Source organism: Alligator mississippiensis, chromosome 2 (assembly GCF_030867095.1).
Source record: "Alligator mississippiensis isolate rAllMis1 chromosome 2, rAllMis1, whole genome shotgun sequence".
Classification (NCBI taxonomy): domain Eukaryota; kingdom Metazoa; phylum Chordata; order Crocodylia; family Alligatoridae; genus Alligator; species Alligator mississippiensis.
In genome coordinates this window covers 197,117,233-197,144,884 of record NC_081825.1, presented here as the reverse complement: position 1 = coordinate 197,144,884, position 27,652 = coordinate 197,117,233, and the positions used below count along the sequence as shown (strand labels likewise).

The following is a 27,652-nucleotide window of genomic DNA, read 5'->3' as shown; positions in this document are numbered from 1 at the left end:
TATCCTTTTGTAATTACAAGCTGTACGGAAGACATGTAGGTACCCCCTTACAGCTCTAATCAACATTGGCATTAAATGCTATGGACTTGATTCTCAAATGTCTTCAGTGGTTATCAAACACCTCAGCTTCCCTTCAGCATTTAATTGCTCGAGTAAGCTATTATTTATTGCTTTATGCAGTCCTCTGTTAGGAATATTATGCTATAAACATCCCTTTGCTTCTGAGTTTCATGTAAACATCACACAGGCGTCTTCTGTTGCTTTTTCCCACATAATCTCTGCATCGAATGTTGTGACTTTGAATGTAACTATTGTTCCTGATTGCATGCGTTAGCACATTCCATAACTTCAGGCCTTTTCTCATGGCCACAGCCATTCAGTCCACTTGCTCAACTGCAATGTTCTTTTTCTCTGTATCAACAATGACTCATAATATTGTATTTTGAAATTTTCATGGGGCAGTTCTCTCTCAAAATAATAAAAACAAAATCTGAAAAGCATGTTATTTCTTTGGTTTAAGTCAAAAGAAAAGGATTCCAGATTTTACCCTTTGGATGCTCCATGACAGTAGAGTGAGAAGTTATCAGATCTACAATCATTTGGTTAGGTAAAATTGAACAGGAGTGATGACTTAATGTTGGCCAGAAGGCAACTTAGTGAAGTGGCCTAGTGGTACTGATCCATGCTGTCATGTGAAAGACCTGGGTCTTTCCCAGGTTTGTTTCTCAGGTTCCCAGATTCCTGTTTCTCCTTCTCTGGTCCATTGGGTGAGTAGCACTGCAGGACGTGGAATAAAAGAGAGTGCATTATCACACAACAGTAATCCCATAGCATATCCCCTAAGGGATAAGCCCAGACAGTTTACACCCCAGGGTACTTAAGGGGCTGGCAAGCATCATAGCTCTGCCACTGGCACAGATCTTCGAGAACTTGTGGTGCTCAGGCGAAGTGCCCGATGATTGGAAAAAGGCCAATGTGGTGCCCATCTTGAAGAAAGAGAGGAAAGTAGATCCGGGGAACTACAGGCCCATCGGCCTGACCTCTATCCTGGGGAAGATCTTGGAAAAAATCATCAGAGACCATTCTTGACAAACTGGCTGAAGGCAACTTCCTGAGGGATAGCCAGCACGGGTTTGTTGCAGGTAGGTCTTGCCTGACCAATCTCATCTCCTTCCACAACCAGGTGACATATCACCTGGACAAGGGAGAAGAGATTGACGTCATATATCTTGATTTTAAAAAAACTTTCTATCTGGTATCCCATGATCATCTCATAGAAAAACTGGCCAACTGTGGCCTCGGCTACAACACAGTTTGCTGCCTGGGGAAATGGCTCCGAGGTCAGACCCAGAGAGTGGTAGTTGACAGAAGTCAATCATCGTCGTGTGCTGTGACCAGTGGGGTCCCCCAAGGCTCTGTCCTTGGGCCTATTCTTTTCAACATCTTCATTAACGATGTGGACATTGGTATCAGAAGTGGACTGGCCAAGTTCGTTGATGACACCAAACTTTGAGGTAAAGCGGCCACACCCAAGGACAGGATGGTGAACGAGGCTGACCTTGACAGGCTCGGAAAATGGGCGGGCATAAACCTGATGGTCTTCAACAGTGAAAAATGCAAGGTACTCCACCTTGGGAAGAAAAACCTGCAGCATGCTTATAGGCTCAGCAGTGCTACGCTTGCTAGCACCATGGCCGAAAGGGACTTGGGGGTCATGATTGACCAGAAGATGAATATGAGCCACCAATGTGATGTTGCAGGTGGCAAAGTGAATAAAACACTGGCTTGCATCCATAGATGCTTCTCTAGCAAGTCCCAGGATGTCGTCATCCTCCTGTTGTACTCGGCTTTGGTGAGGTTGCAGCTGGAGTACTGCATCCAGTTCTGGGCTCCATAATTTAAAAAGGATGTGGAGAAGCTTGAGAGAGTCCAAAGGAGAGCCACGCGCATGATCAGAGGGCATGAAAACAGACCTTATGATGATAGGCTGAGAGCCATGGGACTCTTCAGCCTGGAAAAGCGCAGGCTCATCGGGGACCTGGTGGCTGCCTCTAAGTATATAAGGGGTGTGTATCAGAATCTGTTCACCAGAGCACCACATGGGATGACAAGGTCAAACAGTCACAAACTCCTGCAAGACCATTTCAGGCTGGACATAAGGAAGAACTTCTTTACAGTCCGAGCCCCCAAGGCCTGGAACAGACTGCTGCCAGAGGTGGTGCAAGCACCTACTCTGGACTCCTTTAAGAGACAATTGGATGTTTATCTTGCTGGGATCCTGTGACTCCAGCTGACTTCCTGCTCCTGGGGCAGGGGGCTGGACTCGATGATCTTCTGAGGTCCCTTCCAGCCCTAATATCTATGAAATAATAAGTGACACAGTACCTGAAGTGAAATAGTGAAGTGGAAGAGGGAAAAATATTGGGATCAGTGCTCAAACTAGATGGAGGAAAGAAAGCACTGGTATTAGCTGCCTGCAATCACCAGGGCTTTAAGAGCTCAAAAGATTTTCCATATTCTTCCTAAAGATGTTCCTTTGCTATGAGGTTAGCAACATCTGAAAGTGGCAAGGCAGCTGATCTGCTAAGGCTGCTTCTTAATACAGTAATATTTTTCTGTCACTAATTTGTCTACCCTGCTGTTACTTTGTTTTATCCATCTGGTTTCAGTTGTATGCTAAGATGGTAAGCTCTATGAGGCAGGAACTCTTTTTATTACTATTATCACGATTATCATCATTATTATTATTATTATATATGTTTATAAGGTCTAGCACAAGAGGGGCTTGATCCTTGCCTGGGGCCTTTAGGTTCCACTGCAGGTAATAAATATGAAAAACAATCAATAATAATTTCTGCAGCTTTCAGGAATCATTTAACTTTTCAGTTGCTGTCAGAAGAGGTTTTTAGGCTCTGGTCACCTACATGTTACGTGGAATTTATGACCCAAATTTTCAAATATGGACACTAATTCTGGGTGCGTCACAGAGTGCTTCATTTGAGATATTTGGCCTTTAGGCCTCTTCTTTGGAAGTGCTGAGCTCCATCCATTCCAGTTAAATTTGGTTGGAGCTGCAGAGGCTTGGCACCTCTAAATTAAGGCCTCAAAGAAGGCAAAAAAATTGAAGCATCTTGCTCAATGACTGTTTTTGAAAACTTGGTTCTAAGTGTTCTTTATAGGACTATTCTGTGTCCTGTTGTTGGAAGTTAGTCCAAGTGCTAGGATGGCATTGAGGTGTGCGGAAAAGTTGTTCTTAGAGCAGCTATTGTGCTACAGAAATTATTAATGGTTCATGCTCCTCCCCTTCCCCAGCAGTGGGGAGCCATCAAAGAAAAATGTTACTGTGAGCTGAGGTTGGATATAGGAGCGTGGAATACCTACCTCATTCAAGTACTGGAAAGGACAGAACCTCAAAACTCCAACAAGAATTCAGAGGAAGCTCTCTAAGGGGAAGAAGGGATGTGGAGAAGGAAGGTAACTCGGTCATGGAGCAGTTGTGGGTTGGAGCGTGCATGTATTAAAAACAACAGATGAAAGAGTTCAGTAAATGTAGAGTGAGTATAATTAAATCAGCAGGAAGAAATGAGAAACATGAAAAGGTTGTGGAAAAGTAAACACAGGCAGTGGAAAAACTTTGCTGAGAATTTACATTTTGGCTACATTTCTCCATCTGAGGGAATGGAGAGAACCAGATTCTGATAATCGGTGCCAGATGAGCACATGGTCCAGAGCATCTGCATAGCATAGACCTGGCACTAGCCCACAGGGATTATGAAGTGTTGGTGGGGTTTTGGCTCTCCACACATGTAATGGAGCAATCCCCACGTGCACGGAGAATCTTGGTCCTCTGGGAAAGGACAAAAGGGGCTATCACCTTGCTCCCCTTTCAGTGCAAATGCCAAAACACATAGACTCTTTCACTAAGAGCAGCTGGTTACAGAACCTGCAAGCAAATAATTTCTCTTGTAAGCCCAGCACTTTGGGGAGAATGTAGGTGGAGTGTGAGGGCACTTCAGAAAACTGTAGTCTGCAAATGATGTTGAGGAGATGGGTGTGGGGAAACATGTCATTATTTAGATGCACCTAACAATTTCTAGCTCCTCTTCTTCTGCCTTGTCAATATTTGGGTTGTTTGCAAACAAAGAGATTTGCCCTCACAAATGTTTCATGGAAAGTAGTGTGCGTTCTCAGAATGACTTCAGCATTTCCCAAGGGTAGCACTTGCAGCATTTCAAAGTTAGCATAAAGCACAGCATCAACATTTCCAGTACTGTATGTTGAATCTATCTCCCAAGCATTGTTTAGTGATGAATAATATGTATTTCTGGCAATACAGTCCTCGCACTATGATGAAGTATTGGCAGTTAGCTATTGACAAATAATCCACGTGGTCATTTTCCATGACCAAGTTTCTGAGTTTGATTATTTTTGTTCATCTGCACTAATGATCACAGACATTCTTCTGTTCTATTTGGATACTAGATGCTCTTTTTCTCATTGACTTAATGGATTATTTGTCAGTAGCTGAAAAACTAGCATCTCAGTGCAAGTGCTAAACTGCCAGAAACATGTATTGTTTATCTCTTCATAATGTTGCTATTGAGAGACTAACTGCTTCAGTGTTGCAAATTTTCCTTCCTTTGTTGATATGTCTTTTGATGACAACTTTCTGGCTGTAAAAGATATGATTTGGATAGAGGGGGGTGGCTGTAGCTGTGTTGGTCTAAGAACATAGGCAGACAAGGTTCTTTGGGTAAATGTGATATTTTTATTAGACCAACTAAATAGTTGGAAAAATTATTCTTTACGAACTTTTGGGTACAAACACACTTTGTACCCGAAAACTTGCAAAGAACAATTTTTCCAACTATTTAGTTGGTCTAATAAAAGATATCACATTTACCCAAAGAACCTTGTCTAATTTGGATAGACAAATTTGTTCAGAGGAATTGGCATTTGTTTGGAAATGAGGACAGTCAGCTTCTGTTTGCAATACAATAAATTAACGTTGTTTAAAGATATTTTTGGATGATAGATAATACTACCCATATTAGACTGAATTGTGATAACTTAATTTTCTTCAACAACCTTATTTCCTAGAAGTCTCTGGACTATTAGTAGACTGTTGTTGGAACTTTCTGAGTAAAACATGAAAGTTTTTCTTGCCCGTTAATAAAAATGTATAATTGTATGTATGTGTACTCTCATGAGGAGAAGGGCAAGTATTATGGAGCAAGTTGTAACAAGAACCAATAGCTGGACAAATTTAATTTTGAAGTCATGAACTTTTAACATTAAAAATTATTCACCAGTGAACAAACGAGGCAAGGAAGTGATAGAGTCTAACTCATGAATTCATCAAGTCAAGACTGGACGCTTTTCTTGGACAATAATCACAAGTCATTAGGGGTTTGTGAAGCAGGCCTTATTCAGTTTGGATTCAGATTAGACCTGAATCAGGGACAGTGATTTGATTCATTGATTCAGATAACTGTCCCTGATTTGATTCGGCTGAATTCGAATCTGAAGATTCGATGTGGATTTGGAGAATCAGCGATTCGGCCATAGACACAGCTTTAAAAGTTTTTTCTACATACCTTGAGGTACCAGCGCGGCTTGTGAACACTGTGATGCTGTGGTGGATGGAGCATCCCACAGGAGTGTGGGAACCCTCTCCACTTCCGGTCCACGTCTGGGTCTGCTGGGGAGTATACTGGGTCCCCCCCTGCACCCCCTGGTTTGGTGATCAGCCACAGGGGGACCCCAGGTGCCTCCCCCCCCGCCAGACCTAGGAGGCACCAGTCACTGAGTTGGGGAGGGAGTGTGGAGAGGGCCTCTAGTGCACTCCCCAGCGGACCCAGAAGTAGAGCAGAAGTGCTTCTGGACCACTTCCGGGTCTGCTTCCAAGTGCACTGGGGAACAGCGTTCCAAGGTGCGCACGTGTGCAGCCACGCACAAGTGAAAATCTGGCTGGTGTGGGACACTTACTGAAGGTAAGCTCCTCACTCCCCATGCAGAGCAGGGCAGAGCAGGCAGCGGCTGCTCCCTGAGGTAAGGCGGGGACAGGGACAGGGGCTGGGAGCTGGTGTGGGCTCCGCCGGCTCTGGGGAACTGATCCGCTCCCCTGCAGTGCCCCAGGGAGCAAGGAAACACATGGCATCAGGGCTGGGGAGTGGAGCAGTTCCCCGGAGCTGGCAGAGCCTCACACAGGGCAGGCAGTGGCTCCTCCCTGAAGTGATGCAAGGCAGGAACAGGGGCTGGAGCTGGCGCAGGCTTCACCGGCTCTGGGGAACTGCTCCACTCCTCAGCTCTGACACCATGTGCCTCCTCGCTCCCCAGGGCAATGCGGTGGAGTGGAGCAGTTCTGAGGGACTCCTGCTGTTCCCCAGGAAAATAGCCAAAATAAGATATCTGCAATTTATATGGATGGCCAAGCATCTTTCTAGATGTGGCACAGACTTCTGGAGTATGTAGACCAGTGACCCTCAACTCAGGCTGCTCCAGCACCCTGGGGTTTCTTGAGATCTTTTCAAGAGTCCTGTGAGGTACCACACAATGTTAACACTGTTGGGTGTGCAAATATAATTCACAAAATAAACCTAGAGATTTCATATAGGAAGTCATAGTGTTAAAAACATTTTGGCTGCTTACCAATGTCAACCCCCCGCCCCTACCCCTGTGCCCCCAAAATGGCACTTTAATCTTGGTGTGCCCCTGCACCAAGCGCAGTGCACGCCCAGAAGAAGCACTGCATTCTATTGATTGATTGTGTCCGGCCCATGGCTGCCCCACAGCTCTCCACTGCGCTGCTCTGGGCAGCAGTTAGCATGGAGAAGGGTGGTGGTGAAACCCTGCCTGCTCCCACTTGGACACTTACTTTGGGACACTTACTGGCAGACTGCGCCGTGCCAAAAGGGGGAGGCGGGACCAAAGCGGCACGCTCATGGACCGCTACTCCTTAGCAGGAACATTGCTGGGGAGCCCCCTGCACTTCTGTGGAACACTCCATGCACCCCAGCACTGCGCTACTCACGAGCCCCTGCTCCCTGGAGGCATGTAGAAAAAACATTTAAAGCTGTGTCTGTGTCTGAATCTCTGAATCTTTCCTAATTGATTTGGAGGGTTCTGATTTGATTCAGAGATTAAAGGGTCCTCTGATTTGATTCGGATTTGGAGATTTGCCACCTAATTGGGCCGAATCTCTGCCAAATCGAATCGGGGGGCTGAAGCTTTGCACAGCCCTACAGGACATGCTTTAGTTGAACACTAAACTTTAACTAAAGTTATTGTGATCAAGACAGGGTGAAAGCTGGGGTCTGTGTTATATAGTTGATTAGATTAGATTAGATTAGATTAGATTAGATATCCCTTCTGGCTTTAAAAATCTCTCAATTTAAAAAAGGTGCTGTGTCTTAAAAATGTACATGTGCAATTTAACACACTGCAAGATGCCTTTTGTGGAATTACTCGCAGTGCATATAGTTAGATATTTTGGTGAGTCTTTGCAGGATAAGTACCTTTGTTTGATAGATGTGCTGGGATTTGTAAACACGGGATTTGTATCCTCTCTTCAGAGGCACCACACATAAGTCTGTATGATAATGTAAGAGTGATGCTGTAGCTGTCATGGTCCAGAAATTATGCAAGAGGCAAGGATTTCTTAGGATGATATCTTTTATTAGACCAACTGTGTAGTTAGAGTTAGAGCCTTGTTGCATGGTAAATTTAGGTGGCTTCTGGAGCTCTAAATCCCTGGGTTGGGTGCATGTTAAAACCTTTTAAGTAGCTTAAAGCACTCATTATTTGGCTTAGAGTTATGCCACTCCAATCCACCTAATTTTGTTCCTGTTCCATTACTGTGTGACTACTTTCCACAGTTATTCTTCCCAAGTTGAAGTCCTCCAGTATCCCAGAATGCTCTGAGCTATGGGGGGCCTGATCCTTTTTTTTCCGGAGCTCAAGTGGTGCCCACCACCCCATGCCCTGCCAGCCAGGCTACTGGCTGGCCAGACACCACCTGAGTGAGGGGCCTGATTCTTTTCTTCCCAGAACACCCGGTGGCTATGGTGCCTCCTGCTGCTGCCCAAATCAGCTCTGCTCCCACTGGTAGTGATGCAGGGGGTGAGCACTGCCTGAGATCTGGAGAAAAAAAGATTGAACCCCTTGGAGCTTGGAGCGAGTGAGCTCCAGGGCTGCAGCCCTGGAGCTCTCTGGTCTCATAGAAACTGACACAGTGGCTCTGTGCTGAGAGCAGGGCTGTCAGGGCTTAAGCTTGGCAGCTTTGCTGTCAGTACAGTGCTGCTGTGTCAGTCTCAGCAAGACCAGAGAGCCCCAGGGAAGCTGCTTCCTGGGGTCTCTCTGGTTTTGCTGAAATGGAAACAGTGGTGGGCCCGCTCTCTGCCCAATGGGAGCAGTGAGTGGGTCCTGCTTCTAGTCCTGCCCCTGCTCACCAATCCTCTAGTGACAGTCACCGCTGTGCAAGTGAAGGACAGTCAGAGTAGGTTTTTTCCTTACTGTGTGACTGCTCCACTAGGCTGAACAACACTAAGCTGATTAACATTTGTCCAGCTTACAGCATAAAGTTTAACAAGGCCCTTAGATAAGTTTTTGAATCTATGTTAAGTCGTATATTAAATTACACTCTCTAGTATGATTAACATTTCATAATGCAAACTAATGTTTAATTTTAGATTAAAGATCAATCAGTCCATCAAAAAAATTCCGCTATACTACCAACCTTCCTTAGATTATTAAAGCCAAAAAAGTTATTTTTAATTATTTTTTTTCATGATTTTTGTGCATTTTGTACACCTGGAAGAATGAAAATAACTAGCTGGTTTTACTTTACATGTTTCATAAACAAAGATGGCGAGTATCATGTGGGTTGCAAACCCGGAAGGGAAGTCAAAGCAGACATGATTTCACAGAATACATTTTTCTTTTCTAATTTATTAAGCATATTTCTTATTAAGACTGGGGAGTCTTTATGAAAAGGTTTTTAACAGGTACATCTACACATGCGTTTTAATGTGCGTTAGCCTATTTCAGTGAGCATTAAAAGCTTACAGTTTTTTAGTGATGCTTCACTAATGCACATTACATTAAAATAGTCTAATGAGCATTAAAGCATCACTAAAACCCATGGGCACTTTTACACATGCTCTGGGGGTGGGAGGGGTGGCACTTTAATCAGAGTGGCTCTCAGAGCTGCTCTAATTAGAGTGCTGCCATGTCTCATGTATCAGTGTCCCTGTGCTTAAAAATGGCCCACACACACCCAGCCCAGGGTCAGGGAGCTCAAGCATGCAGCTGCACCTTGTTACTCACTGTGCCTGGATATGCACTGCAACCATGGCTCCTTGCTCAGGCACAGAGCAACCAACGCCTGGGATCCTCCATCTCCCTCCCTTCCTCTCTGGCTGGCTCAGAACCCTGCTCCTCCTGGCGCACCTCTAGGACAAATGCTTGACATGGTTTCCATCAATGAACTAAAAACAGAACTTTTTGCAATCCTTTCCTTCTTCAGAAACAGAGAATGGATAAAAGGTTTAAAAACAGGACGGTCCAGTATAAAACAGAACCAATGGCCACCCTGCTGCCCTCTCTTTCTCCCACTAGAGTCAGCCAGTGCAGCTTCCTAGGGTCGGGAAGATCCATGTGCACAGAGCTCACTGAAGGTTCATGGGATCTGCATCCTACAGGTGTAGTCACTTGTGAAAGCAAATGACATATTGCAAGGACCAAAATTCAGACGGGCTACAAAAGAGTTTGTTTCACATGTATAAACAGTTTGAAATATGTATAAGTGCATCATGAAGTAACTTTCATATTAAGAGGTTTGAGGAAGACGTAGGGCAGGAAAAACAACAAATAGGAAGGCCTCAGATAGTATAAATTAAAGTAGACTTCTGTGCTGAGTGGCTTTCTTTCATCCATCACCTCTGAATTTGACTTAGGACATCAATAAGGACTTCACATTTCAATGAAAGATGTAGCCCTCTGTAAATATCTTTGATGCTGTTGATAAGACCATAATAAATTTGCATCAGCTGAGTTCAGTCTTTGGGTATGTGTACATGACTCCTACTGACTTTAATGACAGTTGCATCAGTGCAGAGGGCAGATTTGGCTTGTGACCTAAATTTAATGATCTTTGTGGGGCGGGGGCTCAGACTGATATAGTTTAAAAGGCATCATTTTTAGAGGCCAGGTATTTTAATACTTTGTAAACATCAAGTTTAAAATGGAAACACCGAGTCGTGGTCACAGTGACAGTGCTGGGAGCTGCATCATGTTAGCGTAGTGTAGCGGCTTCTGCTTGGCAAATTACTAGGACAAACACCTGTTGGGTACAAATGCTGTCATGTCTGTGCAAGAACAGTCTCTTCCCCCAAGCCTAGATTACAAATGGGCTCCTTGTGACAGTTCTGAAGGAGAAAGCAGAGTACTGGTCTGAAGCAGAAAGCCTCCCTAAGCGTGGGAATAGTACACGAGAGAGGAAGTTGGTGCTGATTTACGTCACAGCATGGAAGAGGATGCGTTACAAAAGGGCATTCTATAGAAAGAAAAAAAAATATTAACTGAGCATTGGAGGAATGTTTGTTTTCCTGCTTTTAGCTTAACTTGGCTCTTTTTTTTAGTCACTTCTCCATAATGACCCAATTTTTAACAGTTGAAAACACCACAAAACCATTAAAATAGGCTTGAGAATTGTGCCTGGGAGCCTGCATTACATTTCATAGTTTCTTCTCCTGAAGCACATCATTGTGCTTACCTAATACATAAACCGGAGAGCAAGATAAGAGTCAAGGGCAGCACCATCATGTGCTCTGGAACAATATAAGAAAAAGTTAACTTTGATAAGAAACACATATTAGTTTGCGTAAGCAAGATCACAAGAACACATCATAGTCAGTATCTCTTAAACGCCAACCAGCAAAAAATAAAAAGATTATTTCAAGGAAAAGATGAACACTGTCTCCTCTTCTCCCCCTCTCCATTTTTTAACCAATTCCAGTGTAACTGTTCTAAGTAAGCAAACAGGTGATATACCTTCTTTGTATTCAGAAAAGAATGCTTGCAAGCATTATTTGAGTGGAAGTCTGATGCCATCTAAAGCCTACAAGATGTCTTGCAATTAAATAAATGAGCACTCCTCACCTAACATTCTCAAGTCACAATAGCACTGAACTTCTTAGTTATTTGTAATGGTTTGAACATGCTTAGCATATCTGAGATATGCAGTGTGAGAAACTTAGCTCGGCATGCTGGACTGGGTAAAATTCCAAAGTTCTGTCATCTTCAGCTTGTTAAAGGGCAGACTTTACCAATCGGGCCAAAGTCACAGCTCTGAAAGTGCGGGTTTGTCTTTTTTTCCCTGCTATTAAAACCAATTTGATGATGATGATGTTTTGTAACTGACCTTCAGGAAGCATGTGACCATAAAGTGAAACCAGAGTACATTCATTAGGCAGAAGGACAGTGAAAGCAAGGAGTTTCCCATGGATAATACTAATCCTTAATACTACTTAAAAGACCTTTTCAAACACATGCCTTATCTTAGCATTTTACTAGGGAGAACCAGTCTCGGTTCCTTAGAGCATTTTTTTCACCGAAGAATTTGTTTGGATGAAAAATGCTGATTTTGTGAAAATTAAAGTCGTTGGGTAAATACATCAGTTGAGCTAAAATTCTTGTGGAAAATGTATTTAGAAGCAAAACCCTGTTCAGTCTGGAAAAAATGTATTTCAAAACACTTTGGAAATTGGACAAATATTCCTGTGGGGATGATATATTTAGAAGGAAAACTGTCCATTTTGGAAAAAAAGAAATTTCAAAACACTTTGGAATTTGGAAATTTTTGTTCCATTCTATGAGTTTTATAATTTTAAAAGTATTTTTACAATTTGTTGTGGTATTCATCAGTGGTATTGTGCATTGCTACTACTGCTGTCATAATATGACAGTAAAACAATTGAAATTCTGTTGTTTTTATTTTTAAAATCATCAAGAGTAGCTGCCAGTGTTCAGTCATTTGCAGTTTTGATTGAGACATTTCGTCTTTTCCCCCCTAGATCAGTGTTTCCTTATTATAATGAAACAGTTTAACACTAACCTTCTAGTTTCCACTTTGAATGCTATGAAGAGCATGGGCCCAGGGGGAAATAACAAAGCTATCACAAGGCCACAAATATAGAAGGGTGTTTGAGGTTGGAACAGAAGACAGGTGCTAAGTTGGAACTTGGGCTTGGATGCATTAGGTATCTTCTCTGAGTTCCCACTCTGCCTTGAGTTCAGTAGTATGGGAGCAGATGTTTTGGATTAAGAACATGCTGTAGTGATGATGTTGTTCCTCTTTCCTCAGCACCCTCTCAAGCTGTTCTCATGCTGTGGTGGCCCTGCTGTATCCCTTCTCCTGGCAACACACCTTTATTCCTGTTCTCCCCTCATCCATGATTGATATTGTCTGCTGCCCTACTCCATTCCTGGTTGGATTGCTGTCCAGCTCTCTGCCCAAGCTGAAAGAGCTGCCGGTAGAAGAGGTAGGAACTGATCCAAAAGCAGTTTCTGTGGCATATAATGGATTTATGCCAGCCAGAGATCTGGCCTTTTGGCAAGTTTGCGTGTCTCTCCTTTAGCTTGCAAATTTATGCTTGAGAATTGGAAAGAAAAAAAAGTTGCCTCTGGAAAAATTGCCGTCATGCAGATTTATGGTAAAGGAATAGTGGTAGACAAGCAAAGTCAACATTGGTTTTGTCACAATTAGGTCAATATTCTGATTTTCTTCTATGTGAAATAGTGTAAAGTGGCATCATTGCTATAAGAAACCATTCACTTAAGGGCCGAGCTCTATAACTTAGTTTTATGAGTTCACACACCACCAGCCGTGGAAAAAAGAGAATAGAACTTTGAAGGCAAGGAAAGTTTTTTTTAATGCCCTGCAGGCCATAGATTGCAGATTAAATAAGATTTGTATTAATACAGTCTTTCGAAAATATTGCTGCCAAAATCATCACTCTCTCAAACTGCTCTGATCAGTTCATTCTCCTGTGAACCCCTCACTGGCTTTCTCACATCTTTCACTTCAGATTACTTTTCTTGTCTTCCTTTCAGAACTTTCTGTGACTCTGCCTCTTGCTATCTCTGCTGGTTTTTTCCTACCCTCCCCAAACTGCTCTCTCAGCATCCTTCATTCATATTTCATCAATGTCACACCTGTCATTCTTGGAACAAGTCTTTTTGTACCAGAAAGTAAGCCTTCTCACTAGAAAGGACCCCTTCTGGTGCCATAAAGAGATCCCTCCAGTTAAATAGCTTGCCCAGTAAAATAGTGCACCCAAGAAAAATAGTACACCCTACAATATTTTTTAAAATGGTCTTCAAATTTCCCTGAAATCTGTCCACCATTTGAGGTATGACATATATTAACTTCCTCAGGGCTCTACAGAAGGAAAGAACTTTATCCTCCTGTTTTGTACAGCGTTCAGAAAATTGTTTGGAGCTACCATCTTGATTCTTGATCTAAGTGCTGTTCAGGCTTGGTACTATGTCAACATTTTTGCTCCATCTCTTTCTGTAAAGGCAGACACCCACAGAATTTTTATAGTAATCTTTTTTCTATTTTTCTTTCCTTAAGGCTTTAATGGTCAACCTGGGAGCTGATCGTTTTATCAGACAGGTAAAGTATGAATCCAAAATATTAAAAAAACAGGTAAATTTGCTGTTCAAAAAAAGCTGGTATAGCTGTGGGGGTAACCAGGGAGCCCCCGTTGGGATGGTGCAGTGGTCCAGAGATTAGAACATTCTTGTTTTCTGCTTTCACCTAAAAATAAATGCTTTTCCTTGAAGCTGGCAAGCAGTTGATGTTTAAAATTGCTTTCAGGAGAAATACAGAGATGAATTCATGGCTTAGAGTGAACACTTGAACTCTTAACAGCATTGTTCTAGCTAGGTAAGGCCAACTGAGGTGATGAGATGAAGGGAGAAGTCTGTGTGGCGAGGCAAAAATAGAGGGTTATGTAGTAAGTTGTATAGTAGAAGGAAGATAAGGAATCTCCAGCTTTTAAAATCAATTTGGCACTAAATAATGTACAGATAAAGGAGTGCTCTGAGTTGCCCTTTAAAGAAAAGGTTGGGCTTATAGATAAGCTTACTCTGAAGATCTGTTGGAGGAGTCTGCATGGTGAAGCTGAGGTTGCAACACTGAAAGTCTTGTATCTGCTTGTTTTGTGGAGCAACCATTAAATATGCTGCGGAAAATGAAGAAAAAACATGTGCAGAAAAAAAAGCAAAAGGAACTATCAAGGGTTGAAGCAGCTGCCAGAACACAACTAGAACAGCTGTGTGTACAAGTAGCTGGGCCTTGCATGATGTATATATTTAGTAAACACCATTTTTAGACTCCCTAATCATGCCTTTCTCATTCCTTCACACATTACATTTGTTGTGTAAAGAGCAGATTCAGGGATCTTATGCATTTATTCTGCTCTTCAGTAGCATATTATCTTTCCTGACTAATCTCACTAAAAGCACTATTAAGCACATTAAAGAATATATAATAATGCAGGCACAGACATTTTCATTACTTCAAGTATATCAGCATTAACGTAACAAACACAGAGCAATTTATTTATGAACTCTAGACCATGAAAAATCATTGACTACAAATGAGAATGTAAACAATCTAAAGGTTGTTTTTTCCTTTGTTAGATGGATGACGAAGACACTCTGTTGCCAAGGAAATTGCAGGCTGCTCTGGAGCAGGCTCTAGAGCGAAAGAATGAGCTGATAAATCAAGATTCAGATAGTGATTCAGATGATGGTAAGATAATCTGGAAGCAAGTCTTATCTCTCCAGGTGTGCGCAAGTGATATTGCATCTGTGGAATCAGGAAATAAACAGCTCTTGTTTCAGAGAGCTCATCATTCACTCCAAAGGGACATTTTGCAACATCAAAGTACAATTCAAAATACAGCATCTGCAAGGAATAGGGGCTGATGGCATCAAAACACTGTAATATATTGTTAACAACCTGTTTTAAATTCCTTTTAAATACCAGTGTACTCCTGCCCTTGGGTGCATTTTTAACCCTTCCTTAAAGAAAAGAAGAGATTTTTACATTAAAAGCTTATATAGCTTGTTCAAGTCTCTTCATTTTCACATTTATTTTTAATACTTCTTTTAAACATGAATAACTATTTTAATAAATATGAATAACTATTTTAATACCTTTGAGGTATTCTGAAGCAATGCAAGAACTGCATCTCCAATAAATACTTTACAATCAGTTCTTTGTAAAGTTTAATTATCCCTGGAACAAACATTTTAACTATGAATATCCCACAGAGGCATGCTTAACTGTCAAGGAGACTCAGTTAAAATTCAGACAACAAACACATAGTTCAGATTAAAGCTCAAAAGATTCAACTTTAATTCAGGATTTTATGAGATGTCTCCTACGGGTTTGCCCACTAAAACAAAACATATTTTTGTTGACTGTGGTTTATGGAAGACCTGCTGTTCTGTCGATTGACAAGTTTGGTGGTAGTGCAATTATGACATCTAAGTCAAATAATCTTTTTTGTGGGGGTAGGGAAGAAGGGTTCAAGGTGATGGTATGTTTTTAAATGTTGCAAATATTTTTTTTCAGTCATTATCATTCCTCTAGTTAACTCTTAGGTGATTGAACCAAATAAAATGCAAAAACTTTTTACCTCATCTGTTCTTTAGCTGGATTTAGTATCTCATTGCTGCTTTCTTTTGCAGAGTGTAACACCCTGAATGGATTGGTATCTGAAGTTTTTATCCGATTCTTTGTGGAAACAGTAGGCCATTATTCACTGTTCCTAACTCAGAATGAAAAGGGAGAGCGTGTCTTTCAAAGGGAGGCTTTCCGCAAATCAGTAGCTTCCAAGAGTATCCGTCGCTTCCTGGAGGTTTTTATGGAATCCCAAATGTTTGCTGGTTTTATCCAGGACAGAGAGCTGAGAAAATGTAGGGCAAAAGGTAAGTCTTGTGATTCTATTTTCTTTAATGTAGACTTACTTGCTGGATTTCTCCTACCAATAGCAGTCATAGCTTTTTCTTCTACATGAGTCAAGGTGCAGTGCCATAGCTAATGAACTTCCACATAACTAACAAGCTACCCATTTCTTTTCTGTGCCCTGAACAGGTTTTAAACAAAGGAGTCTCATCCTAGTGGTGATTCCCATCCAAGCACGTTAGATAATTAAAGGGGAAAATGGACTGCTTGCCCACCATGAAATTACATACAGTATCCACCTCATTCAAGATTCTAAGGCCCTTGGCAGATGTTACAGTTAACATTCAATTAGTCTGTTAATCGTGTCTTAAATAGTAACCTGGCCACACGTTCATGGAATTAATGGGGGAACAGGCCACCAGAATTTTGCACAAAGCAAGTGTAATATTTGGTGGCTGGTTTCCACTGTGCCTTAATATGTATGTGTGACAAAGTTAGGACTGCACCAGGGTCTCCAGCCAGCTCCGGTGTAGTCCCTGCCAGCCAAAAATCAACTGATTGTCAGCTGGCTCTGGAAACTCCACCAGGGCTGGTTGGAGGCCCAGTGCAGTCCCAAAGTCAGTTGCCAGTCAGCTGATTGATTGTCAGGCACTCAGCTTTCAACTTGTCAGTGCAGAGGGAATTTGGGATCCTTCCAAATCTTTATTGCCATCTGCACTCATCGTTTGGTAGCTGCCTCTATTTGCGAAGACTGAAGTAAAAAAGGCTTAAAATACTTAAGCCTTTTCTGCATTGTCCATTACTATATGACCTTCTTTATTCTGTAAGGTGTGAACTACTCTGAGCTATGGTTTCTCTGGTCTTCCTCTTACTTTTGACATACCTGTAGAACCCCTTTTTATTGCTTTTTATGTCTCCTGCCAGCTCCTGCAAGGCTCCTGCCTTGGCCTTCTTAATTTTCTCCTTAAACACATGTGCTATACTCTTATTCTCTTTCCTATTACTGTGCCCAAGTTTACGTTTTTATAAGATTCCTTTTTGAGTTTCAGCTCCTTGAAGAGAGTGCTGTCTAGCCAGGCTGGTCTCCTCTTGCACTTCCTATTCTTTTGTAGCATTGGGCCAGTTTGCTCCTGTGCCCTTAAGAGGGCTCCTTAAAGTACAGCCAGTGATCCTGGACTCCTTTTCTGCTCAGACTTGCCTTCCAGGAGATCCTGCCCACCAGTTCCCAGAGTTTGTTAAAGTTAGCATTTCTCAAGTCCACTGCCTTTATTCTTCTGCTCTCTTTCCTTCCTCCCCTTGGATCTTGACTTCTGTCATTTCATGGTCGCTGTCACCCTTCCATCTTCATATTTTCAACCAATTCCTCAAATGATGTTTAGGATAAAAATATGGAAAGGTGTTCAAAACAGGCAGGCAGGGCACATTTTAAGAGACAGAATTTAAGCGTGGTTTTGTTACCTCTTGTTCACGTGAGTGATTTGTTCCAGTGAGTAAAGATTACAAAGGTTTGATATCACCCACATGGGGAATTTGGTTCAAGAAGTCTGAGCAGTTTAATAAAGCCAGTGTTGTGTGTCTAGGTAAGGGTTGCAAAATCTCATTTGCTTGAGTAGTGCCACTGAGTTAGCAATGGGTAATCCGACAATTTAGCTGGTGGTTCAGATCCATAGATTGCCTGAAGGCAGCGTTGTCCTCTGATGTGGTGTCTGAGCTCTCAGCAGGCTGACACTGAATGAGCTTAGTGCAACAGTGCCACTTGCTGGCACCTGCTGTGCTTTGCCGCCAGCTCTGGCTTTGCTCCTCCCCCAGCCGGAAGGCTTCATAAGAAGCTTCGGAAGGAATGATGGGACGGGAGAGCAAGCTGGAGTGCATCTCCTCAGCCTCCGACACTGCCACAGCCATGTGGGGAAGAGGGGGAAAGGGAGGGAAGATTGCAGAGCACACCGTCCATGCCTTGCTCTTCAGGTCAGAGAGGAGATGCCTTGAGGTACACTCTCCAGAGCACCAACAGCTTGGCCTAAGCTGGAAGGAGTGGGGAGGGCAAGGGTGCTGGAGCATGCTGGGGCAATTCGGGGTGAATGGATTGATTTAAGCAAAGGGGAGGAGGTGAAACAGAATGGGGGTGAGAACCTGCCCCCAAAGATGTTTGTGAAGATCAGGGCTTTTGCAGTGGGCAGTTATTTAAACGTGTCTGGAGGTAGGAATCCCTTCAGTAGGCTCCGGGGCTTTCCTGAGCACGTATCTCTGAAGCTCATTACAGTGGCTCTTTCCGCACTGCTCCCCTCCCTACCCTGCAAAGTGGTTGTTATGCCCTTTATCCTGCATAGAGCTTGCTGTTGATGGATCCCTGGGGGTCCATGCAGGCTTACGAGTACTTCTACTCATTTGAGGTTCAGTGTGTATGGGACAAGGTCTGCAAAATGGAACTGCTGCTAAACACTGAGCAGCCTTGAACTCTAGTAACTTCCAACAGCAGCAGCAGGCCTGCAGCACCTCCCATCTCAGGGCTCGATTTTGTTGGGCTGCTCAAAAGATATAGCCCAGGCCAGGAGTTGACAATATATGGCCTGAGGACCACCGGATCTGGTTTTGTCTGTGCAAGGCTTTGTCTGCCCACGCCAGAGCAGCAAGGAGCTGTGCTCAGGCTGAGTCGGATGCCTGGAAGCTGCTTCCACACTGCTGCTGCTTCTCCCCACCACCATGCCTCCTACTTAGCCCAGCGCCTGTGCAGCTCTGCTCCCTTTGCCTGGAAACTGTGCCCATGCCACTTCTCTCTGCCCCCTTTCCCCTCCTCCTTCCCCAAGGCTGCAGTGCAAACAGTACTTCAAGCTGGACTGGAGTTGTCCAGGTATGTGTTGGGTAGCGGGGGTCAGGAGTGGGGAGAAGCAGCTGTAGCATGGAAGGAGCATTCTGTCCCAGAACAACGCTGGCACAGCTCCTCTAGCTGGAAGCTGAGCTTGCACTCTAGCTGGGGAGCGAGGAGGCTGGGAGAAGCAGCAAGCAGCGGCGTGGGCACAGTTCCCAGCTGCGTGGCTCTGGCACCGGCACAGGAAAACCCCTACTGCTGACACAAAAAGAGCCGCCCAAACTGAAGTGGGCTTGTTCCAGCTCAGTGGCTTGAAACAGTTGCCAGACCCTGGCCTAGGCTACTTTGCACCTGCCAGTTGGATCTCCTACATATTTGAGTAACTGTTGGTAAAATCAGGTCCTAGGTCAGGACAATACCAAAGATATGGTCCTTGGATAATATTATCTACTGAGACCACTGCATTCTGCTAGGGTTGCCAAATAGCAAACTTGGATATTATAAACCTTAAAATTATCCTGGCAGCTTTGTAAGGGTTGATTCTGTTCAGGAAAAGAAAGCATCATTTGGAGGCAGTCTAAAAAAATCTGTGGCCCAGGAAACATTCTGAAACAAGCTTCCTTTGAAGGAAATCAAATGTTAAATGGTATTTATAGCAGTAAATTGAATTACTGTTTCAAGCCAAGCACAAAAAGCAGGAAATTGAAATGTGAGATGGGTCCAATAGTATTTGGAGTGCCTAAATTCCTAGTTCTTGTTTTAATTATGTTACCAAAATTATGTTCTGGGATGTTTTACTGGCAGCTTAGCTCTTGTATTATCCCTGGTGTAATTACAGTCAGCACAATGTGATATTTATTTAAAACCAAGCAAATGTCCTGAGCTGTGTATCAGTTGATGCAGTGATATATTTGCTATCGCTGGTACTATTATTCATTATTTGTGTAGCGCTGTGTTTCTCAAGCTGGGGTACATGGTAAACTTCTAAAAGGCATGCAAGAGGAAGGAATAAGAAGCCAGAAGGGAAGGGGCAGCATAAATGGAGAAAAAGAACAACTACTCTAGTATTTTTAGGTGGTTAGAGACGTTATAATGTGACAGCAATGTGTTACTGCTTTTTAATAGCCACAGCACAGAAAGTTTCTGTGTCCAAGAAACTTTAAGAAAGGGGGGCAGATAAGTAACCCCAAAAGGTGCGAGAACCACTGATATAGCACCAGGGGTGTGCTGGATACTTAATACAGAGGTGAAGATAAGGTCTCTGTCCTATGACTAACAGTTTAAGGCAGTTAGATCCTGCATGGAGTTCTCTTTGGGCCCCACTAAATTCAGATGTGAATAGGTCCATCCATCTGCAGCTGTTTTTGCAAGGTTGGTGCTCAGAATTCAGATGACTTATGTGAAAGTTATGTGCATAAATATCTGTTCCTACCCTGGGATGAATTGATAGTAGAGCACCTCGCTGAGTGCCGCTATCCTTATTGTTGCTGCTTGGATAGGTTAATTGACACTCTTCATATATTGGCCTGGATAGCCAAAGTCCTGGGCTTGAAGGGAAGCCTGGCCACTCTATTCCTCAGCAAGGTGGATATTATGAGGGTCATGAAATCAACACACACTGCCTTTGAAACTTGGGACTTGGTAACCCCTGAGGTGACTGATAATCTTCCTGATGCCATTGGGATCTTTTTGAGGGACACTCTTGCCTGGTCAAGTTTCTAAGCATGAATAAGGGGTGGGGAAAGAAAAACTGCAAAGGGAAAAGGCTGGTAATGCAGGTGGCAGGGAATCAAACCAGTCTGCAACAGCCACCAGGTCTTACTGGACTGTGAAACACACCTTTGGGAGCAGTGCTTTGTCTTTGTGGGTAGCCAGTGTATATTATTAGGTCTTGATATGTCCCCTTCGTAGCATCTTTTTTTTCTTCTTTCACTTGGGAAGAAAACCAAGCAGTGATTTCTTTCTCATCTGCCCACAGGTCTCTTTGAACAGAGGGTTGAACAGTATTTGGAAGAGCTTCCAGACACTGAACAAAGTGGAGTAAACAAATTCCTACGAGGTCTTGGTAAGGGAAATCTTCAAAAGAAATCCTGCATTGTTTTTCACAAATCATCTTAAAAAGTACTATCCTGCCTAAAATAAAATATGATACTCCACTCGTAGCTTAATTATGTATTGGGAATTTTCTGGAGAAAAACAATGAAAATCACTTAAGAGTGAGAAATGTAGGCTTTATTATGGTCTCTAGGTGAGTTTCCTTCCAATTTGGATGGATAGATTAAAAAAAACAAACCCTAACCTAACAAAAGGGAAAAATCTGGAAGTGGATATTATCCTTCATCAGATTTGGCTGTCCAAGATTTCCAGTTAGATACCTCTGTGGTATTTTCTTTACACTTAATTTCTTCACTAGAGGTTATATTATGTATTGGAAGACCCTCCCAGTTGCCATTCTTTTGCTCTTGGTTTTTCAGCATATGTTAATGATTGACGCACCATATTTTGTGCTTGCTGTAGGTAATAAGATGAAGTTCCTTCACAAGAAGAATTAACTTCTTTCTACTGACATATCCACCCAAAGACTATTTATGACACTGTGCGTGAGACACCTGCAACCTTTCAGATTCTGGTGTGAGAGAGGAATGAAATGAGCTGCCCACAGCTTTAACTGACTACAAATGCTGTTTGACATTGTGCCAGAAAAAAAGTGTCTCTGATAACTTCTTTATGTATTTGGATAGAATTTGTAAATAATGTGCTGTAAGCTTCCTTAACTGGTTTTGTAATAAGCAAAAAAAAACTGTGGTAAATATTTGTATATTCCTGAGAATAACAGGTGCTTCTTTCTTTAGTATGAATTGAGATGTGCTTGGTGCAAAATGAATAGCTAATTATGTGCAGCTGACTGTCTCAGCAGAACCACTGACTTCAAAGGATGTTTGTGAGAACTATACTGATGCCTGAATACTGTGGTAATGAATGAACTCCAGGGTATGTGGGGAAAGTTGTATGCACAGGGGCTGGTTATGTGTGGCAGAGTTTTTATTTTCCTCTAGTTTGCCTTCTAATCCATTTTGAGAGAAAAAAAAAGTAACTTTGTAATAAGGTACTTGGTTTACAGCACAGAATTTCCACTTGGTTTGAGCTATGGTCAGTAAACTGTAATGCATTCTGCACTATGACTGCTAAACATGAGGAAATCTGAGTTCTTTGATATGCGGGCTGCAATGATTAGGTACAGTACATCCATTTCTAATGTATGTATGTATGGTTTCTAATAAACTGTGTAAATATACCTGTTTGATTATATTCATTGGTATCTTTTCCAGATTTTTGCTACTGAGTAGGTAAGTTCAGAAAAGTGAGTTTGCTGCGATTATTCTTGAATATTTTATAGTTAGAACACAAAAAAAAACCAAACAAACCAGCCTTTTAGTAGGTTTTCTACTAAAATCTGTCTTTCCTATTTAACACTGGGGTGCCTAGGATGTTACAGGATAATATCGCTGTTTTGCTAAATTTAAATCTGCTAACAAAATTACCCTTCAAGATATTTTGCCATGCTTTATATTTGTTATAGGACAGTAACACATGAGCTTTATCATTATTTATATCATGTGAATTTGTGAACTGGTAGATTTTGTCTTTGACTATAACAACATCTTTCATGATGTGCACTGTTGCGTGTATTACTTTGTGAAAGAAACCAAATGAGTTTGTGAGTGGAAATGAATAATGACAAGCGGGAGCTATCAAATTCCAGTCTTTGTCTAAAGTGCCAGTGCATCTGACCCATATGTTTTGTATGAGAGTTAGTCCTAGCCATTCCTTTCCATTATCCAAGAATGAACAATGTAGTTAGGGGTTATTTGCCTTAGTAAAGAGGACATAAACTTGACAGAATGGTTGGTGCATCAGATGCATGTCCAGGCCCTCCACACAGGTAAGAATGTGTAATCTTTGTGTAAAAAATTACTGATCCCTACATGTTGCCTAATCTAATAACCTACTGGCTGTCTGCTACATAGCTATTCATAGCTCCTGTTAGCTTGTACTTAAAGTCTGCATTTTAAAAAAGAGTACATTGGAAAATGTTTGCAAGCTTATTAGATAATATAATTTAACAGCTGCTTACACTCCTTTCAACACAGGCATAGTTCATATTTTTCTTCATTTCTGAAAGCTTGTTTTCTGTGCATCCCAGATCAGGATGTGAGGCTTGCGCAATTCCTAATCTGTCAGTGGTTCAGGTTTGCTACCAGCCTCATAGAGTAAGATGGAGGGTTTATTCACTGGGAAGGTGAAGAAATTACCTTTCCAGCAATTATATCCCTCACATTCCTTTCTGATACAACCATTTCTCTCATGTCCATAAAAGGAAAGGGGCAGGACATTTAAAGTACTAAATGCTTTTGATTCTCTGGAGATGTATCAATGTACATTTTATTCTTCCCTAACAAAATTTACTTTTGTCTTGTCCTTCTTTGCCACAGCATTATACTCACCACATAAGGTTGTAAGAATGACTTTTGGCCTTTCTTTCCCTGATCAGAGGTGACATATTTGACTTTTAGAGGTTGGGTCTAGCAGTTTCAGAAGGTACCCCTGCTAGCAAATCTATGGAACAACAGTACACACCCTTGAAGAAGACTATGGAGGTAGTACCTTGCGCTGGAGGAAAAAGATACTGAAGGAATAGTTTTTACCGAGACAAGAGAGAGATGTAAAATACACAGATACTCAGTGAGTTCCCTACCATAAAGCACTGATCCTCTTACACTGAAAATTTGTGTGACCCTTCATCTGAGCTACAGCTATGTAGGTAGAAAGCCTGCAAATATTGTCTAGATTCCCTAACTGAATATATATCTTGCTCCAATTTTTGTGAGGTATAGGTGATGGTTCCCAAGGTACATACATGTCCCAGAGTCCTGCAGCTCTTCCTTGAGTTTTACTAGTGTGAGTAAATAAAGCACTCCATGTTATCTGACAATCTGTATTTAAAAGCACCATATGGTCTGAAATAGACTGGATGAAATTCAGGTACAAGTGCAAGAGTCCTGCACTTATGACAGAATAAAATGCCACAAATATAAATTGGGAAATAACTAACCAGGCTGCAGTTCTACAGAAAAGAGCCTGAGGGTTGTAGTGGACCATAAGCTGAATGAGAGTCAACAGTGTGCTCTTGCTGCAAAAAAGAACCCCCAAAGTACTGGTGAGGCCTCACCTAGAGCACTGGGTCCAGTCTGGGTTACCACATTTTAAGAAAAGCCTGGGCAAACTAGAAAGAGATCAGAAGAGAGCAACAAAAAAGGAGTAGACCTAGAAAGCATAACTCAGAAGGAAAGGTTGGAAGAACAAGGGTTACTTAGTTAGGAAAAGATGGACAGGAGTTTGAGAAGTCATCAAATACAAAAAAGGGTTGTTGTCAAGATAGTAATAGTCTCTTCTGCATCTACAGGGAACAGAGCAACAACTAATGATCTTGAATTATAAGGGGAAAGTAAGAAGGGAATTTAAGGAAGAAGTTGCTAACTATGACAGTAGTTAAGCATTGGTATGGATTACGTAGAGCAGTTGTGGAATCTCCATCTTTGAAAACTTAAGTGCAGGTTGGACAACTACCGTATTTTCGTGCATATACCCTGCATACGGGTATAACCCGTACCCATGTATAACCTGCGGAAAATTGTGTTTCCCAAAAATAATCCATGCATACCCTGCACCCGTGTCTTCCCTGCACCCCCTTCGCACCCCTGGGCGAGGACTCCAAGCCAAGCAGCGCCTCCCCGCTGGGCCCCGGAGGCGTCACTGGGTATCCACTACATGCCCTGGCAGGCGGCGGCACCCCTGGGAGAGAAGGAGACGGAGGGTGAGGCCCCGTATACCTGGGGAAGTGGCGCAGCCCGGCCTGCCCCAGCCCCCACGGCGGCAGCACAGCCCAGCCTGCCTGGGCCCAGCGGGGAGGTGGCGCAGCCCGCCCTGGCCCCGGCTCCAGCCCCCACGGCAGCAGCACAGCCCGGCCCCAGTCCCCGCGGCGGCGGCGCAGCCTGGCCTGCCCGGGCCCAGCGGGGAGGCGGCGCAGCCCGGCCCTGGCCCCGGCGGCAACGGCGTAGCCCAGCCTGCCTGGGCCCAGCGGGGAGGCGGCGAAGCCGGCCCCGGCCCCCACAGTGGTGGCAGCGCAGCCCGGCCTGCCTGGGCCCAGCAGGGGGGCGGCGAAGCCCGTCCTGGCCCCAGCCCCCGCGGAAAAAAGTCCATGGATAGCCCGCCCCCCCATATAGCCCGCACACATCCATTTTTTTTGTAAAATCGCATATACCCTGCGGGATATATGCACAAAAATATGGTACTTAGCTTGGGATCAATTCCCGTTGAACAAAATTATTTTCCTTTAGACCTCCTGAAGTCCCTTTTATCTCTACTTTTATGATTCTTTATGAACAGAAAATATAGAGTAAATTATCCTCCTTTGTAGGAAAATTACTTGAATGATATTTGATTTGTGAAAGTAAAATTACTGAGGAAGAAAAAACAAATCAGAAGGGACTGTATTCTACTGCCATAGAGAATATATACATGGCAGAGTATAAATACATGTCTGCAATCGAATTCACTTATTGAGTACCAATAAAGTCACTGTCGGAATCTGTCTTACTCCTTGTACTGACTTCTAAAAAGTAATCTCAGTAGTTTCTTCAGCATCAGTAACATGGGATATTAGCATATACAGGCAGTCCTTGACTTGCAATGTTTTGCACTTACAACGTTTATAAATTGACACCGTTTCAACTTTATGACGTCAGTTTCAACTTTACAACGCTTGATCCAATGCCATGCCATGCCAGCGATCGAGTTTGCTGCATTGTTCATCTCCCAAGCTTCCTCGGACACTTTCTTTAAGAAAACAGACAAGACTCCAGAAAAACCTGCAGCCAAGACTCCTGAGAAGACTCCAGTCAAGAACCCTTCACAAAGTTCACCAAGAGCCCTTCAAAAGTCCAGCAAAGTCACCTCAAAGAAGTCCTTCCAAATCAATATGATTGCTATTTACAATATAAATACATTAATGTAGCTATATTACTCATCTATAATTGATTGATTACAAAATTCTGGGGTATTTTTAGTGAAAATAGTGTAACGGGCCTTGGTTCAGGAACAATCCCCCATTTATAACTTTTTTTTTTTTTAATGAGAAAATTGGTTCCGAGTTACAACATTTCGACTTAAGATGCGGTTTTCAGGAACCAATTTTGTGGTAAGTCCGAGGACTGCCTGTATATGGCTGAATTGATTTTTGTGACTGAACCAATAAGTTTTCATGAAATAGGATAGAAGAGTTAGAATGGCCTTTGAAGTAAGCTAACATTGCCTTTACTGTGGAGCAGGGAGAAATTAAAAGGAAAGTGTTCCGTGGATTACACAAACTGGCTACTAATGTAAAGATTACACATTCTTGCTACAGAGAGGCAAGACACAGGTCTACAGCCCAATCTTTTATTGCTGCCACTCCAAAACACAAACAATTATCTCAAACAACATAAATTCTTACCTATGCTGGCTGGGGAGACTCTAAAGAGGGGAGGAGGGTGGTGCACATATAGGCAGCAGGTCTTAAATTTGCTGAGTTCTCCAGATTTCCCTCCAGCCTGTGTCCTATATCTATAGCTGGCTTATTCTAATATTGATTCTAGTAAAAGTTCTGTGATTGGTTTTATACAAATTTGTTTCACTGAAACTGAGCTGAACTAGTTCTCTGAATGTGGAAGGTGTCATTAAGTTGGGATCTATGTTCCTGTGAAACTTACAGGTCTGGGAGGAAGGATTCCTTATTTCTTTCCTTCACCATTATGGAATACCGCTTGCCACATTGTCATTTATGATCGTCATTGACATGACTGCTTTGTTTTACAACTTTTCTAAGAATTGTAACAAAAATATATCTATTATAACAAAACGGCATCTAATATATTTGGTTACATCAATCTCCACCACTAAAATTTTAAGATAAATTTAAGATGTATTTGGACTATTTAAGGTCTTCCCCTATAATGTTTCCTTTCAGGCTCCGTTTAACTCATAGCTGGTTTAGTTGGACATGTGGGGCACCTATACACATGCAGCAAGGTTGCTCTAACATGGTAATTCCAGTACATGGATTAATTAAACCTGGTGGAGCATGGTGATTACCAGACTTTAGCATCACCTGTATCAGTTGTCCCTGCACTGAAAAACGGTGGTGGGGGCACTTTAATTAAAGCTTGTTCAACAAGCTTTAGTTAAAGTGTCCCACTGCCATTTTTCAGCACAGGGATGCTGATACACTTGATGATTCGGATGCTTTAATTAGAGTGGTTTTCGGAGCCACTCTAATTAAAATGCCCCCCCATGTCTATAAATGCCTGTGGATTGCCTCCTTTACTTCACTGACCAAACTGGTTGTCATGTCTGCAAAGGTTCGTTCTGTGGTCACTCAGAAAAAGGCTTTGGGCCTTCTGCTTAGCCACACTTCTGCAGCTTGGCTTAGACCCCTTGAAAATGGCCAAGGCTGGTAGCAGGCCAGACAGCATGCTCCACCAGCTGGCTTTTACTTGGGCATGAAAACGTAGCCTTCAGAGCCTATCAAATGTCTTTCTGTGCAGCACTTGCTGAAAACTGATAGACCAAGCGATTTCTGTCATGCCATCTGTTCATCATGGCCTTAAAACATTCAGAGCCAGTCTACAATTGATCACTCCAGTCTGAGGAAGGAAGCTTAGGCCATCTCCCTTTGCTAACTCGTACGTAGGAGGAATTAAAGTCACGATGCCTGTCAGTAATTTGTGCTAGATCAGCTACTGAACCAGGAGATTTGCTCTTCTGAG

At 42.7% G+C, this 27,652-nt stretch overlaps 1 protein-coding gene across 5 annotated transcripts in view; it reads left to right on the top strand.

Annotated features, from left to right (window-relative positions):
• Window positions 1-26,745, top strand: part of DENND2B (DENN domain containing 2B) — a 299,081-nt gene extending 272,336 nt beyond the window's left edge. For all 5 annotated transcript variants that reach the window (XM_059722659.1, XM_059722660.1, XM_059722661.1 and 2 more), the window contains 6 exons: window positions 12,365-12,542; window positions 13,637-13,678; window positions 14,710-14,821; window positions 15,766-16,005; window positions 20,767-20,853; window positions 21,306-26,745. In XM_059722659.1, the coding sequence (XP_059578642.1) occupies window positions 12,365-12,542; window positions 13,637-13,678; window positions 14,710-14,821; window positions 15,766-16,005; window positions 20,767-20,853; window positions 21,306-21,340 (694 nt within the window). In that variant the 3' untranslated portion in view covers window positions 21,341-26,745. The remainder of the gene's footprint in view (window positions 1-12,364; window positions 12,543-13,636; window positions 13,679-14,709; window positions 14,822-15,765; window positions 16,006-20,766; window positions 20,854-21,305) is intronic.
• The last annotated feature ends 907 nt before the right edge of the window (window positions 26,746-27,652 follow it).